This window comes from Poecilia reticulata, linkage group LG10 (assembly GCF_000633615.1).
Source record: "Poecilia reticulata strain Guanapo linkage group LG10, Guppy_female_1.0+MT, whole genome shotgun sequence".
NCBI lineage: Eukaryota > Metazoa > Chordata > Actinopteri > Cyprinodontiformes > Poeciliidae > Poecilia > Poecilia reticulata.
Window position 1 is genome coordinate 27303098 of NC_024340.1, and position 13262 is coordinate 27316359.

Here is a 13262-nt window from a genome sequence, read left to right on the forward strand (position 1 = left end):
CAAAAGAACATGTWCACATTTGGGTGTCAYAAAGTTATATGTCTGTTTTGTCTAATGAAAAAAATGCTTGAAGTGTTTATAAATAATTACATGTGCAACTTTCAATATATCTTTTACTGTATGTCCARCAGCTATACTTGATACTGAGACCTCCGTTRTTGAGTTTCACGACTGTGAACTTGAATAATCTGACCTCCRAACAGAAAGCGAAGGCACCGTAACTGTCGAGGGAGAGAGGGAATGCCAACGTCTTTATTTTAGATAGTTCTGGCTGAAAAACATTAAGTTATACTACACAAGTAAGATCATTTGCAGCAGTAATGCAGGTTTAAATAAATACATTGTGATAACAGAAGCAGAACTACTTGAAATGGTATAAAAAGAACATTCTCCCAATGCAATGCAGCAAAAAGAAGAAAAAAAAAAAGCAAATACAAAAGTGTAAGTAGATCATACAYAATTCTGGCTTTTAACCTTATTATTCTACTTCCAGAATACGCTGTTGTACTTTGGCTACAAAATAAAACCTATAATGCTTTCACTGCTTTCTTGGATATAAGGTCATGCCAAATACGGGATGCAGTTTAAAGACCTTATWTGGTCCAACAGTCTAACTYGTCATCGGTAATATTTTTTTTAATTTCCTGACATACCAGCAGGTAGTGTAACAGTACAGTAAAGAGTGGCAATCATTCCAAGCACTTAATTCATGCACAGACAGGTAAAAATCAAGAAGAAGTTGTTTGTGAAAGTCAATATCATGGCACAAAGCCTGTGTACCACCACGGTCTCCATTTCTTCAGCCTCTGTGCAGCCTCTCATKGTGTTGTTTTACAGGAAGTAGTCTGGTGTGCGCCTCGTCACATGGGGCTCTCCTCTGCGAGGCGCAGGGTCAAACTGGAGACTAAAGGAGACATCAGAGCTAATCGTTACTTGTAAATGTATTTTGCATTTACAAAACAGCAGAGTTCCACTAGAATATTTGGATTTAGAAGAGAGACTGCACTTACAAGGAGTATTTCAGGGTATCATCGAGCTCCATGATTGCCGCCTGGTTTCCACAGCGATAACAGTAATTTGGTGCACTGAAAATTGTCACTACGTTGCGGTCGTGGCACCAATTAAAACCCTGGATCAAGAGATACGCTAAGTGTTACTAACTGTTGGGGCCATGAATGGTGTTTAAGATGCAAATCCTGTTTCCATGGTTGTTTAAACATGGGCATGATTATCTGAAAGCATCTGGAACATGACAGGAGGTAAGAACTATTCACACATATTTATGTTTCCCAATAAACCGAATGCAAAGGCCTGCTTAACAAGTTAGGGTTAAATTTGAGATTAATGCACATGTTGTATGAAGAGAATCTCGTGGTCATGATGTCTAAAAAAAAAAACACAGCATTAGCCATTTAGAACCCATTTATTATTATTCAGTGAGCAGTGAAAGTCACAGTACCTCCATCACCAGCTGGTGGGCTCTTGAAACTAAAGTTAAGCCGTTTGCGTGGTTGAAAGTCTCAGATATATCCTGGCCGAATGTGTAGCCGGCACCACGGGGTGAGATTCCCCAGCCACCACGGTCATCTGGGTCAGACCATAACAGGTCACACATAGGACCCTAAGACATGGAGCAAAGTGTCAGTGTTGGTGGAGCATCCCTCACTTTATACATACATATAAATCACCCTCTACTCTTTAACCTTGAACCTACAGAAACACTACTCCTCTCTGCATACTCTCCCCAGAGCAGTGCTGTCCTCTTTTTGGATGTTTCACTACTTGAATACATTTGTATCAAATTAATTTTTCTTTTATGAAACCTTTGCAGACGTTGATGACATGCTGACAATGTAATTCATCCATTTCAATTAGCAAGACAATGACTATTAACAATTGGAAGTGGATTTTAGAGCGTTAGATGGACCAGAAGGCTGAGTTCTCTCTTTAGCTTTTTCTCCTTCAACTCCTCAGGATTTCTTCGGGATTTAAGTCTGAGGACTGAAATAGTCAAGGAAGGCTGATTAGTGGTTGGCAAACTTTTCCTCTGAGATAACTCRGAGGCAATATGCGTCCAATGCGTACTCCAAAACAAAGTCTATATAATTCTGGATCAGCAGAGACGGCCATTTCAACACATCCCCTAGCCAAGTGCCAATGCTACATGCACATCTGRATTTGTTCCTTTCCTGGCATTTGTCTTTACAAATACGGCTGATRTAGAAATCACGTTATKGCAGCCGATGGTTTAAATTGMGATGGGGTGATCGTACCTCATGAGGAACCTCCTGTAACCGATCCAGCGCTCTGATGTGCTCCAGCGTGTCTATGGAGGGGGACAATCCTCCATGAAGGCAGAAAATCTTAAAGACAGGAATGTAAATACATGAGTCTTTGTTTTTGGTTTTTACATAACTCTAAGTACTCTCCTCTACGGTGCTCCATRTACACACCCTTACCTGGTTATCTACTAGTGCAGTGAGGGGCAGATAGTCAAAAAGGTCTGTGAAGTATTTCCAGACATTAGCGTTTCCATACTTCCTCAGGCACTCATCATAGAAACCATACACTTGYGTGATCTGTCTGCTCTCATGGTTCCCTCTGAGAATTGTGATTCTTTCAGGGAATCGTACCTATTCAAACAGAAAATAATGCACTTTCAAAGGGTTCATAGACATTTATGTCAAGATTAATTTGCAGACTCATATTCCCAGCGTTCAGAACCAGTTTCTCCAATAACATTAAAATGTTGAACATGAAGGCTCACAATTGWAGAAAAGAAAAAATATTTTTATAGCCAACTAGGCTTTAAATATGCATTAATGTTAGAAGTTTAACCTTTARAGAAACCAGCAGTGTCACYGTCTCCACAGAGTAGTAGCCTCTGTCAACATAGTCTCCCATGAAGAGGTAGTTGGTGTCTGGAGACTTCCCTCCTATCTTGAACAGCTCCATGAGGTCATGAAACTGCCCATGGACATCTCCACAGACGGTCACTGGGCATCTCACCTCCTGTACATTGGACTCCTTGGTAAGAATTTCTTTGGCCTGGAATAAAGAGCCGAGAAAAACTCAAGATCATACGGGTGCCTCCACAGAAACCGGCGATTTACTTTACACGTGGAAAGCAGGCAGTGACAAAGAACAAAAGACTTGTRACCTTACTTGAGACAGAAGATGAGAGAGAAAGAGAAAATTGGCAGTTCAGAAATATTTTAATTGAGAAAAAAAATGGACAGAAATGACTTGTTTTAAGTCACAGTAAACGAGTGCAACGTTCTTTAAATCAAAGACGTTTATGTGAAAACTCCAACAAAACTATACTGGTAATTATTTTTTAATCTTAGTCATTTTAATTATCCAGGCGACAGGTCTCCTGTTTAGCAAGATTATCGCATAACATGCACCTTGGACAAGCCCCTCCTTCTGCTGCCTTCCAGACTCTTTTAAAATGTAGGAAATTATCTAAGAATCTGGAGCATGACGCCTTTACAGCCTGGCAAAAAGAATTTACCTTGCTTCCCGAAACACCAAGCGGTACCATCTCCCCACTGTTTGCATGTACATAAAAGCAATAGAAAACTTGTTCAAGGTGCAACTGATTTTGTTTGTTGGTTGTTTTTTTTATATATTTCGTGCTCATGCTTCCCCATTTAATGCTGCCCTGGGCAATTGTCTATGGCCCACATCAAAATTCACCAGCGGTGGCATTATAGGTATTATGAACAAGATATGGAGAAAACAATAGCTGTTGTGATCTTTCRGATCGTGCAGCAGGTTATTCCTGAGTATGCCAGAGCGTTTTGTGAAGGTACCAGTATGCAAAACAAATTGAAGGCATTTCTCCATATTCGAGTAGCATCTCTCGAATATGGAGGCTGCAGTCAAATGGTTTCTGTTGTTGCGGAAAATATCCCCTTCCAAGTCAGATATTCAGAAGACGTGCCAGCTAGCTGCCCGCTAGCCATTAAATCAGCCTATAAACATTAGCAGCATTTACCTTCTCACACAGGAGTTTAACCTGGTTCTCTGTTAGCTGTTTGCATTCATTCAGCTGTTCGATCCAGCCATCCACCTCCTTGGTGAACGATTTGTCATCCATGCTTGTCAGCCTGCAAGCCGACCAGCTTTTAAGCCCGCAGGAAACCCGGTAGGTATGTTGTGACTGCTCTGCGTCTCCCAGCAGGTGGTGGTGGTGGTGGATGAGGATTGGGATGGGAGTGGTTGCCCCGTTCCTGCAGCTGGTTAATACAGATGTTGTGATGTTTGCATGCACTAGTAGTGCTGTTCGTTGTTATCAGAGAAAAATAACCAAGAAGCTCACCTTTGCTTACCTTGATCGGAAAGCGACACTGCAGATCAACGCGTATTATTTTTAATGATGTCACCGCGCCCAGCGTGGATCAAATCAGTGTCTTAGTTTAATAATAAAAAAAATAATAATAATGTTAAAGGTGTAAATAGCTCTATTAAATTACCCTCTGAACTATATTCTCTGTTTGAAGGATAAAAATTGATACTTTATCATGTAAACCTCAATAGACATTACAGGTCACGCAGTACATGTGGGTCCGCACCATTTACACGCCGGGGAGGGGGAAACGGTCAAATATTGTGAAGYTAAAATATTGGACGGTATTTAGATTTTTTTCTGTAAATGGCTTATAAAGATTTTCTTTTGTCACTCTGCGGAGGCTTGTGTAACTTGGGGGTCATTAAGGTGTTTTTTGTTTTTGTTGTTATTGTTGTGTTGCTGTTTGTTTTCTTTTTTTCCTTTCTTTTAGGGGTGGGCGAGTGAAAGAAGGGGTGTTGTTTTTATCAGCACTGAAATTGGAGCTTTCCTAAAAATGTCATTTTTGGCCAGTCTCGGTCTTATTGTTGAGGCATGAACCTTGCCCTTAACTGAGGCCTGTGAGGCACAGTGCTTTAGTTCTTGGCCCAGATTTACCTGTAGCCACCTGGATGAGTGGTTGATGTGCTCTTGGAGTCATTTCGGTAGGTTAGACACTCGTGGAAAGGACTCCTACTGTTCCTTGTTCTCTTCATTTTTAATGTTGGTGCTCACTGTAGGTCAATGAAGTTCCAAAACCTTAGAAATTACTGTAAAAACTTATACAATGAAATATTTCAATGACTTTAGTTTCTGGACTTTTTTTTAGATTGAATCATCATGATATATACTTTTTTTTAATCTAATGTCATGTTGTTAGTCAGGTTTTACTTCTTTTTATTAGTGCCACCTGCATTTGAGGTTTGACAGATATAGGGCTTTCACTGCAAATTTTCCCTTGGAGACTGAGAAATGTGATCAATCTACTTACAACATATATCCAGTAACATTCTTAAAACTGAAAAACACAAATATTATTCCTTCCTTATTGGATCCTTGAGTATTTGGGTGGAGTTTCACTGTCCTTGATGCATGAAAAGTATGGAGAAGAAAAATGTAATATTGTTCTAACCAATATCCTCTTCACCAGTAACAATATGCAGCAATAAATTATTACATGGTTTCCTTATATCAGACAGCATCAAGTTTGTTTGCTTGATATAATAGTTATAAAGCATTGTTAATATTTGTTCAAACATTGTATGTAATTAAACCTATAATAATAATAATAATAATAATAATAATAATAATAATAATAATAATAATAATAATAATAATAATAATAATGTTTGGGCAGTGTCATTTCCAAAATTATATGTTTTAGAACATTTTTGCTTGACTTTGACCATCCCAATCTGTCAGAAACTATTTCTTATTGAAACAACGCTCCTAAATGTACTTTTCCTGAAATGATTCAGTATATTTTTTATTAATATACTGATGCTTATAAATCAGAAAGAAGGTAGTTCCAAAAATAAATAAATCAATATAAAATTTATAATTGATAACATTTTTAGTTGTGATATCAGTAAAGTAATAAAAGGTCTAATTAAGTGTTTTTTTTATTCTAAAAAATAACTTAAAGAGATTATTTAGTTTATTAATAAGAAGTTGAATGATTAAGTTGATTTTGGCATTAGTTTTTCTTCCTGCTTATCGCTTGTCCACATTCCAGTTCAGTTGGTGGCGGTAATGCACCATGACAGTTGGTCTGCCAGCTGCCAGAAAACAAAAAAAGAAGAAGCAAAAGAAGAAGAAGAAGAAGCAAAAGAAGAAGAAGAAGAATAGGAAGACAGCTCCTTCTCAGCTACACATGCGCAGTAGCTCGTTCTACTCTGGACAGCTGTAGGAGAAAATGGCAGCACACATGCTAGGACAGCAGGTAAGACATTGACACTTTTTTCGTCATCTGCAGGATTTTACCTTAGTCCCAAGCGATATTAATCAAGCTTAACTGCATGCCCTGTACATTATATATGTTTCCGGTTCACTAAATACTCGGAAAATGGTTACGAGTTAATGCACTTGAATGACTGCTAATGTGTTAGCTTTGCAGCTAACTGTCTGTAACGTAAACGGCGTAGAAGGCTTCAAAATCCGATTTAGCTTGCTCTGTGCTCATTTCATTTTGTTAACGTAACGGCTCAGTGATTATTTTTCCCCACCAGGCTCGCCGGTTCAGCACGTCTGTTATCAGACCAGCAGCTAAACTGGTGAAGGTAAATGAATTAGACTTGCGCCGATCGATCATTAACACAATCGCCATCATTATTATAATCGGCGGACAGCTGGACATTGGAATTGTTTATTGTACACTATATCTTTATTTCTAGCCTCCCATCCAAGTCTATGGAGTGGAGGGCCGCTACGCCACAGCTCTGTTCTCTGCGGCCAGTAAGCAGAACAAACTGGACCAAGTGGAGCAGGAGCTGGGGAAAGTTTCTGTAAGTTGTGTAGTGTTCAGTTCATTCTTAGCAAGAATTAGTTCTAAGCTCAGATCAAATAGATGAATGATATTTAAATCATATTATTAGCTCACTGCCTAAAMTATCCTGACTCAATTCACTGTTCCAACTGGAACCCTCTATATTTTTCATAATTTCTTGCCCATAAACAACAACAAAAATTACATCAAAGTTAGCCGAGTTCTYCCGGTGTTCCTGCTTTGTTAAGAATCCTTATAAAGCAGGATTCTTAAAATCACAGCTCTTGTAAATGATGCATCTGCCGGTGATCGCATCTCAATTTATTCATGCCCAAAGCCAGAAGAGAGTTCCGTAGGTGTTTTTTTGTTTTCTGTAAGTAAGTAGCAGTAAGTAAATGTAGAACTACTTTTTAAATGTTTTTAAAATCTGATCAACTTTTTCTTTTTTTAAATTGGACCGAAATTACAAAACTGTTGCCTAACACCAATGGTTTAGTGTGAAATTACTTCATAAAAATAAAATAAACTAAAGTACTGCCTATTTATCATTGTTAACAATCCAATACAACCTCAACATTATTCTTTTTTTTCTGCCTTRTTTTCTTAGGCCCTGATCAAGGACCCCAAGATGTCTGGTATTGTAATGAATCCTCATGTCAAGCGCAGCATCAAGCAGAAGGCTTTCCACGATGCCCTTGCAAAGGCCAATGTTTCCCCAATYACTGTCAACCTCATCAGTGAGTACAGAGCTCTTGTTTCAACCACCATGTTGTCACTGCAGTAGTTTAAGTTTGCTCATTAGACCACGGTGGTCTTTAAAACTTTTAACTGAGCTGCRAGAGAGTAAATTTGACAATTGACAAGAATGTTAGATGTGTAAGGCTACGTTCAAAGTTGACTTAAGCCTCAGATTAGGGCTGCTACTAGCCCTAATCTAATTTATAAAAAAAAAAAAAAAACTTCTGTAATTTTATATACATAAATACACACAGCAACTTGGAGAAGAACAGTCAAAAGTTTGATAAATTTAAATTGAACTGAAAAAATGTGTGTAAACAAAAATATTGTCAATTATAATTACTGTTTACGTCATCAATTACTTTGACGAGTTTGTGCAATTAAATTTTTTTTTATGCAACATTGAGATTAGTTAGACTAAACAGTAATATGAAAAACACATGTGCACCATTAGTAAATAATACACCAGAAAGGGGTCTTCAAATCCAGGCCTTGAGGGCTGGGGTGCTGGTCAGGTCATTAGCAGGACTGTAGAGAACTTGACTGCAAACTGAGGAGATTCAGGTGTGTAGGACCAGGGATGCATCTAAAAGTTGCAAAACACCGTCCCACAGGACCTGGATTTGAAGACCCTGTGTCTACTCTGTTGGAGATCAAAAGAAAGGAAAATGTGAAGAAGCTAGTCTTGAGCATKCAGACTAAATAAATCTCTGCATGCTCATAAGGATTCTGTTTGCTGTGTCTTATTTAATGGTTGAAAATAAAATGTTTTTTTGTTTTTTGTCTTTTGTCTTGAGATTACAGATTCCACTATTTGATCAGTTAAGATGAGAACATTTAACCTCAGAGGTCATAACTGATCCATTGTGCTCATGAAAATCATTTAAAGATGCATTTGAATCYTCCTCTGAAGTTAATCAGAGGATGAATGTGTTCATTTCGGACCCACATAGTGAGACCACTTATTTCTGTTGGTACTTATTATTGCMTTGCCTGTATTTTTGTCTTGTGTGTTGAAACATGTTAGTGGAATACATGATGCATTTCTTTTRTTAGTCTCTCATCATAGTTTCCTCTGCATTATAACTCAACCTTGTCTGTCGTTGACATAAGAGAAGTATAACCAGGTCTTTAACGAAAATGCAGAGAAGCGTGTAATCGACAGTKTAACCAGTTATAAAACACAATAAGCTTAAACTACATATAATATTGTATGAATTCTGCGCATTTTGTTTCTGAGTAAACTCTGATCGTGGATGTTTTGTTTATTTCTTGTAGATGTCTTATCTGATAATGGTCGTCTCACTCTGACCGGTGAYGTTATCTCTGCGTTTGAGAAAATGATGAGTGCACACCGTGGAGAGGTCATCTGCTCCGTCACCACTGCTCAGGTAGGAAATGTGCTGCTTCTACAGAGACCTAGTGACTTTATTAATCACCGGTACTCTTAGTKTTGTATATGTGGTCTTTGATAAATGACACCATAACCCATTTTTGTTTCAGCCTTTGGATAAATCTAGTCTTGCTGAACTGAAAGTGGCCCTCAATGGCTTTCTTCAGAAGGGGGAAACTATCAAGCTGGAAACCAAGGTACAATTTTTTGTTGTTGTTGTTAAACATGCATTAAAGCAATTAGCCAGGGTGGGAAAACATATCAAGCTGTATCAATATTTTTGAGTTGTCTGTAATTTTTAACTCATTTTCTACTTACAGTCAGATCCTTCGATCCTGGGAGGCATGATTGTCAGCATTGGAGACAAATATGTGGACATGTCCACTAAGACAAAGGTCCAGAAACTGACCCAGCTCATCAGGGACACTTAAGTCCTGTGGACTTAATTTTGCAAACCCTAACATAAATATTGCTACTTGTCCTAGCACTGCGGTTACTCTTTAAAACCAATGTGCCTGTGCTTAAATTCTTATAGATGTTAATAAAAACTACAAAAAACTGACTTTTGTCTTTGCCCTACTTGGATGGACAGAACCTTGCGAAAGTATTCACCTCGGCTCGGACTTGAAATTTGTTAGAACCACAAGCGTTGATATATTTTATTCTGATTTTATGTGACAGAAAAATACAAAACAATACTTGAATATAAGCGTTTGCTAATGGAAATCTGAAAATTGTCTGGCATATTTAATCAAGGTCTCTTTAGTCTGAAACACAAATGTAATAGATCAGTAGATAAATCCAGATGTGAATGCAACTTTTCTGTGAACAGGTCGGGGGTAAAGTGACGTTTAAATCACAGTTGAGGAATTAAACAGTTTCTCCAAGGTTTTAATATGGCACTGTTCAACCCAAAGATGGCTGCCTAGCTAAACTGTCATCTAATCACAGAGACAAACTAAGGGCCTTTGTAACTAGAGGAGCAGTCTTTAGTGAGAGTATGAACACATCTATTAGTTCTGCATTCCACAAATTTGGCTTTTMGCGAGTAGTATCAAGGAGGGGATAAACTAAACGAAAGATGGACAACAAATGTAGGATAATCTTGAAATGTGGTCGATTAGTTTTCAAAAGACTAAATGACTCGGAAGAAGTTCACCTTCCAGCGCAAAACAAGAAACCAGAGCTATCACAGTCGGGACCTATATAAAATTTTTGTTCACAGATTCTTGTCATAAACTTGAACTAGTTTGAAAGAAGCGTAGCCCAAAATTTCTGTCTCTAGTTAACAGAACACACACACACACACATATATATATAAATATGTTTTCAACATGTTTATATTAAGACTGTCCAAGCAGCCACTAAACAATTTAATGCAAATTTGTTTGAATTTGCAATAAAATACACTTAGCTTTTTGTTAATATGACATATGAAAATGGTCATGAGGTTGATATCAGTATTTARACAAAAGCTTCAGAGTATCTAATAGTGATGTAGCTGCTCTGCAACAGTCAGAAAGGTCTTGGTTATATTTGATCTGAGCCTCGCTACGTCACTCTGATCCCCTCTACGTCTTGTAGACCCGCCTTTGCGCATGCGTACTCGGTTAATGCTGTTTTATTAATTTTTTTTTTTTTCGGGTCAAAAATGGCTGCCGGTCCCATCTAACCCTCCTCAGCAAGGATTAACCAGGCCATAAATAAACTGCAAAGAGCGGGGTTGTTTCCGGACGGAGCTCTGGTCAGAGCACCGGGGGCGTAGGGTGTGCAGCGCCCGCACAAAGATGATGCTGCTGCTTCCAGAGGGAACAAAACCTTTACGAGACAGAATTAACCCGTTCCAACACAACACCCAACAATAAATGAGGTACGAGCTGATCCGTTTATGTGTTATTAGTGGCTAAGCTTTGATTTCAGTGATTATTTGATTTGGAGCAAGTTATAGTTTTAGAAACTCTGGCTTTCCTTTTTGTTTTTCATCCTTAATGTTCTGTGTTGCAACCTGAAAAAAAAAAAAGGCCCGTGTGCTTCATCAAAGTAAGCTGCTTCAGTTTGTACTTGCCAGTGTACACATGTTCTCCTCATTATTTCCACTTCTCTTCTCCCCGACAGAAAAATGATGCACCGATTGAGCAGCAGCACAAGTGACTTCTGTATCAGTGGGCTGGCAGAGGACTGCCACCCAGCCAGCCACTTTGATTTATGCAGCACCCACTCCAACAAGTTTTATGCCTCTCCGGCAAACCCTGGTTTGCAGCTGTCCCTCGCCAGTCTTACCCCCTTGCCGCAGGGAATACACAAAGCCATGACATGCCAGCTGCAGGAGAACCAAGGTGACTTCCAACCACAGGCGGTGAGAATCGGGGCCAGTGAGGTCCTGACGCCTGATGGCCCCAAGAAAAAGAAAGGTACTGTTAAATCAGGGCGGAGAGGGAGGCCTTCGGGGACTACAAAGTTGGCTGGGTACCGCACAAGTACCGGACGCCCACTTGGGACGACCAGAGCGGCCGGATTCAAAACCAGCCCAGGGAGACCCCTGGGGACCACCAAGGCAGCGGGATATAAAGTCAGCCCAGGCAGGCCGCCCGGCAGCATCAAGAGTCTAGCTCGTCTCAAAAAGCTGGAGTTTGGCTGTGATGCTCCGAAAACACTTGACTTGAGCAACTGCAGCATTCCCAAGAAACTGGACTTCCCTGGCAGTGATGTTCCGCCTTTTCCGTACGCCATCATGGAAAGTAGAGATCTCTGTGACGCCAGCAGCAAAGTGGACGAACCCAGCGAATAGCTCAACAGACGTCTCTGTTATTTGGTTGCATGAGCATGCGTCAGAAAACTTTTTGTTTTTTAAATAAAGAAACTGTATCACCCATCACTCACATCTAATAAGTGAATTAAAGTGTAATTACAGATGCACTAATTCATGAATGCATGCAAAAAAGAAGAAGAAGAAAAAAAAAACAATCATCAGGAAAAAGCAAAAAAAAAAGTCATAAGTAGCAATTTAAAGTTTATGTCAGAGTTGTTTGTTCCTTCAGTCTGGGCCAGCTCAAGGTATAAGTCAACATTGAATCTTCTTAGGAACCCAAATTAAATTTACACAACATAGTGACCATGTTAAATTCTTTAAAAAAAAAAAAAAGTTTTTGTTTTTTTTAAATGAATTAATGTTTGTTCACTAGTCGACTGAAATACAAGCTAATTGAAGGCAGGAGGTAAGACTGTCCAAACAGCCAATCATGGATATTATGATGAATTGAAGGTGGGCCCCCAAATGAAACTCTGCTTCAGGCCTCATGAATCCTTGAGCCGGCCCTGGCTCCAGAACATTTTTTTTTTTTAATTTTGTTATGGCTTGTGTTTTTGTTCTAGTTTTGCTTTCTGAGACAGATCAACCAGCTCACTTCTTTGACAGAAAATGTTTTCAAACTAGTCTATACTTGTACAGTATGTGTTTTATTTTTGTTTTACAACCCAGCACCAAAGCTAAGCAGTTAGGGTTAACCTACCAGCTTCAGTTTTGACCGATTCAGATTTTCTTGCTTGAGGACAAAAATGGCTCCAGGTTATTTTATAAACAGATTGTCACCATTATCAGAGTCACCTGTCACCAGTATCAAAGCATTTGTCCCTAAATTTGTGTGATTTCTGTTGAGGCTACATAGTGCATACATACAGTAATACATTTAGAGGCTGAAAATGGTGGGAGTTACTAGTTTTGGTTCTACAACAACAGAAAAGAAAATTACCATCTGTGGCAAATTGATTGGTGCATCTCTTTAAACAATTTGTGTTTAAATTTTTAATTGGCTTCAACTGCTATAACTTACTAATTTTTGAGCACAGTATTTATTCTTTCTGCACTTTGTAAATATAGATGTCTTTCCTATTTGTTATTGGACTTATCATAAGCACTTCCATTTTTATGTAGTTATACTTGTCACTATTGAAAATCAGAAATATGCATTGTGGATTATATAATAAATCCTAATGTGCTGTATGTGAAACCATAATAAAAATCTTTTCAAGTATGTGGCTCCAGCTCAGTTCACCCCTTTGCCAATTTGCACTGCCTTTTTGAACCTATTTATTAGAATTTCGACCACTCTGGCTACCATATAGTACTCATCAGTAGTTAGCTCTGTTACCTTGCAGCTTTGCAGGGTGTCCATGTGGATGGATAACCTTTCTCTTTATTCCTTCTACAGTCCAAAAACATGCAAGTTAGGTTTATTGTGCTACTGAAACAATCTCATACTCAATTGTTTTGTTTTTTATTAAAATCCTTAAAGGAATGAAGATTTATTTTCTGACTA

The 13262-nt window shown here is 38.7% G+C and overlaps 3 protein-coding genes across 3 annotated transcripts; 2 read left to right on the forward strand and 1 right to left on the reverse strand.

Moving 5' to 3' along the window:
- Positions 1-222: 222 nt before the first annotated feature.
- Positions 223-4285, reverse strand: LOC103471193 (serine/threonine-protein phosphatase 2A catalytic subunit beta isoform-like). Its single transcript, XM_017307212.1, has 7 exons — positions 4001-4285; positions 2839-3048; positions 2460-2633; positions 2274-2363; positions 1460-1621; positions 1011-1129; positions 223-904 (listed from the first exon to the last, which is right to left on the reverse strand). Exons 1-7 carry the CDS (start codon positions 4100-4102, stop codon positions 832-834), a joined length of 930 nt encoding a protein of 309 aa, XP_017162701.1. The 5' UTR covers positions 4103-4285; the 3' UTR covers positions 223-831.
- On the forward strand, positions 4074-12977 carry LOC103471191 (UPF0461 protein C5orf24 homolog). The gene is made up of 3 exons (XM_008420036.2): positions 4074-4150; positions 10629-10816; positions 11062-12977. The coding sequence occupies exons 2-3, from the start codon at positions 10812-10814 to the stop codon at positions 11732-11734; spliced, it is 678 nt and encodes a 225-aa protein (XP_008418258.1). The 5' UTR covers positions 4074-4150; positions 10629-10811; the 3' UTR covers positions 11735-12977.
- On the forward strand, positions 6170-9508 carry atp5po (ATP synthase peripheral stalk subunit OSCP). Its single transcript, XM_008420037.2, has 7 exons — positions 6170-6272; positions 6559-6609; positions 6724-6834; positions 7423-7552; positions 8832-8944; positions 9057-9143; positions 9267-9508. The coding sequence occupies exons 1-7, from the start codon at positions 6246-6248 to the stop codon at positions 9375-9377; spliced, it is 630 nt and encodes a 209-aa protein (XP_008418259.1). The 5' UTR covers positions 6170-6245; the 3' UTR covers positions 9378-9508.
- Positions 12978-13262: the final 285 nt, after the last annotated feature.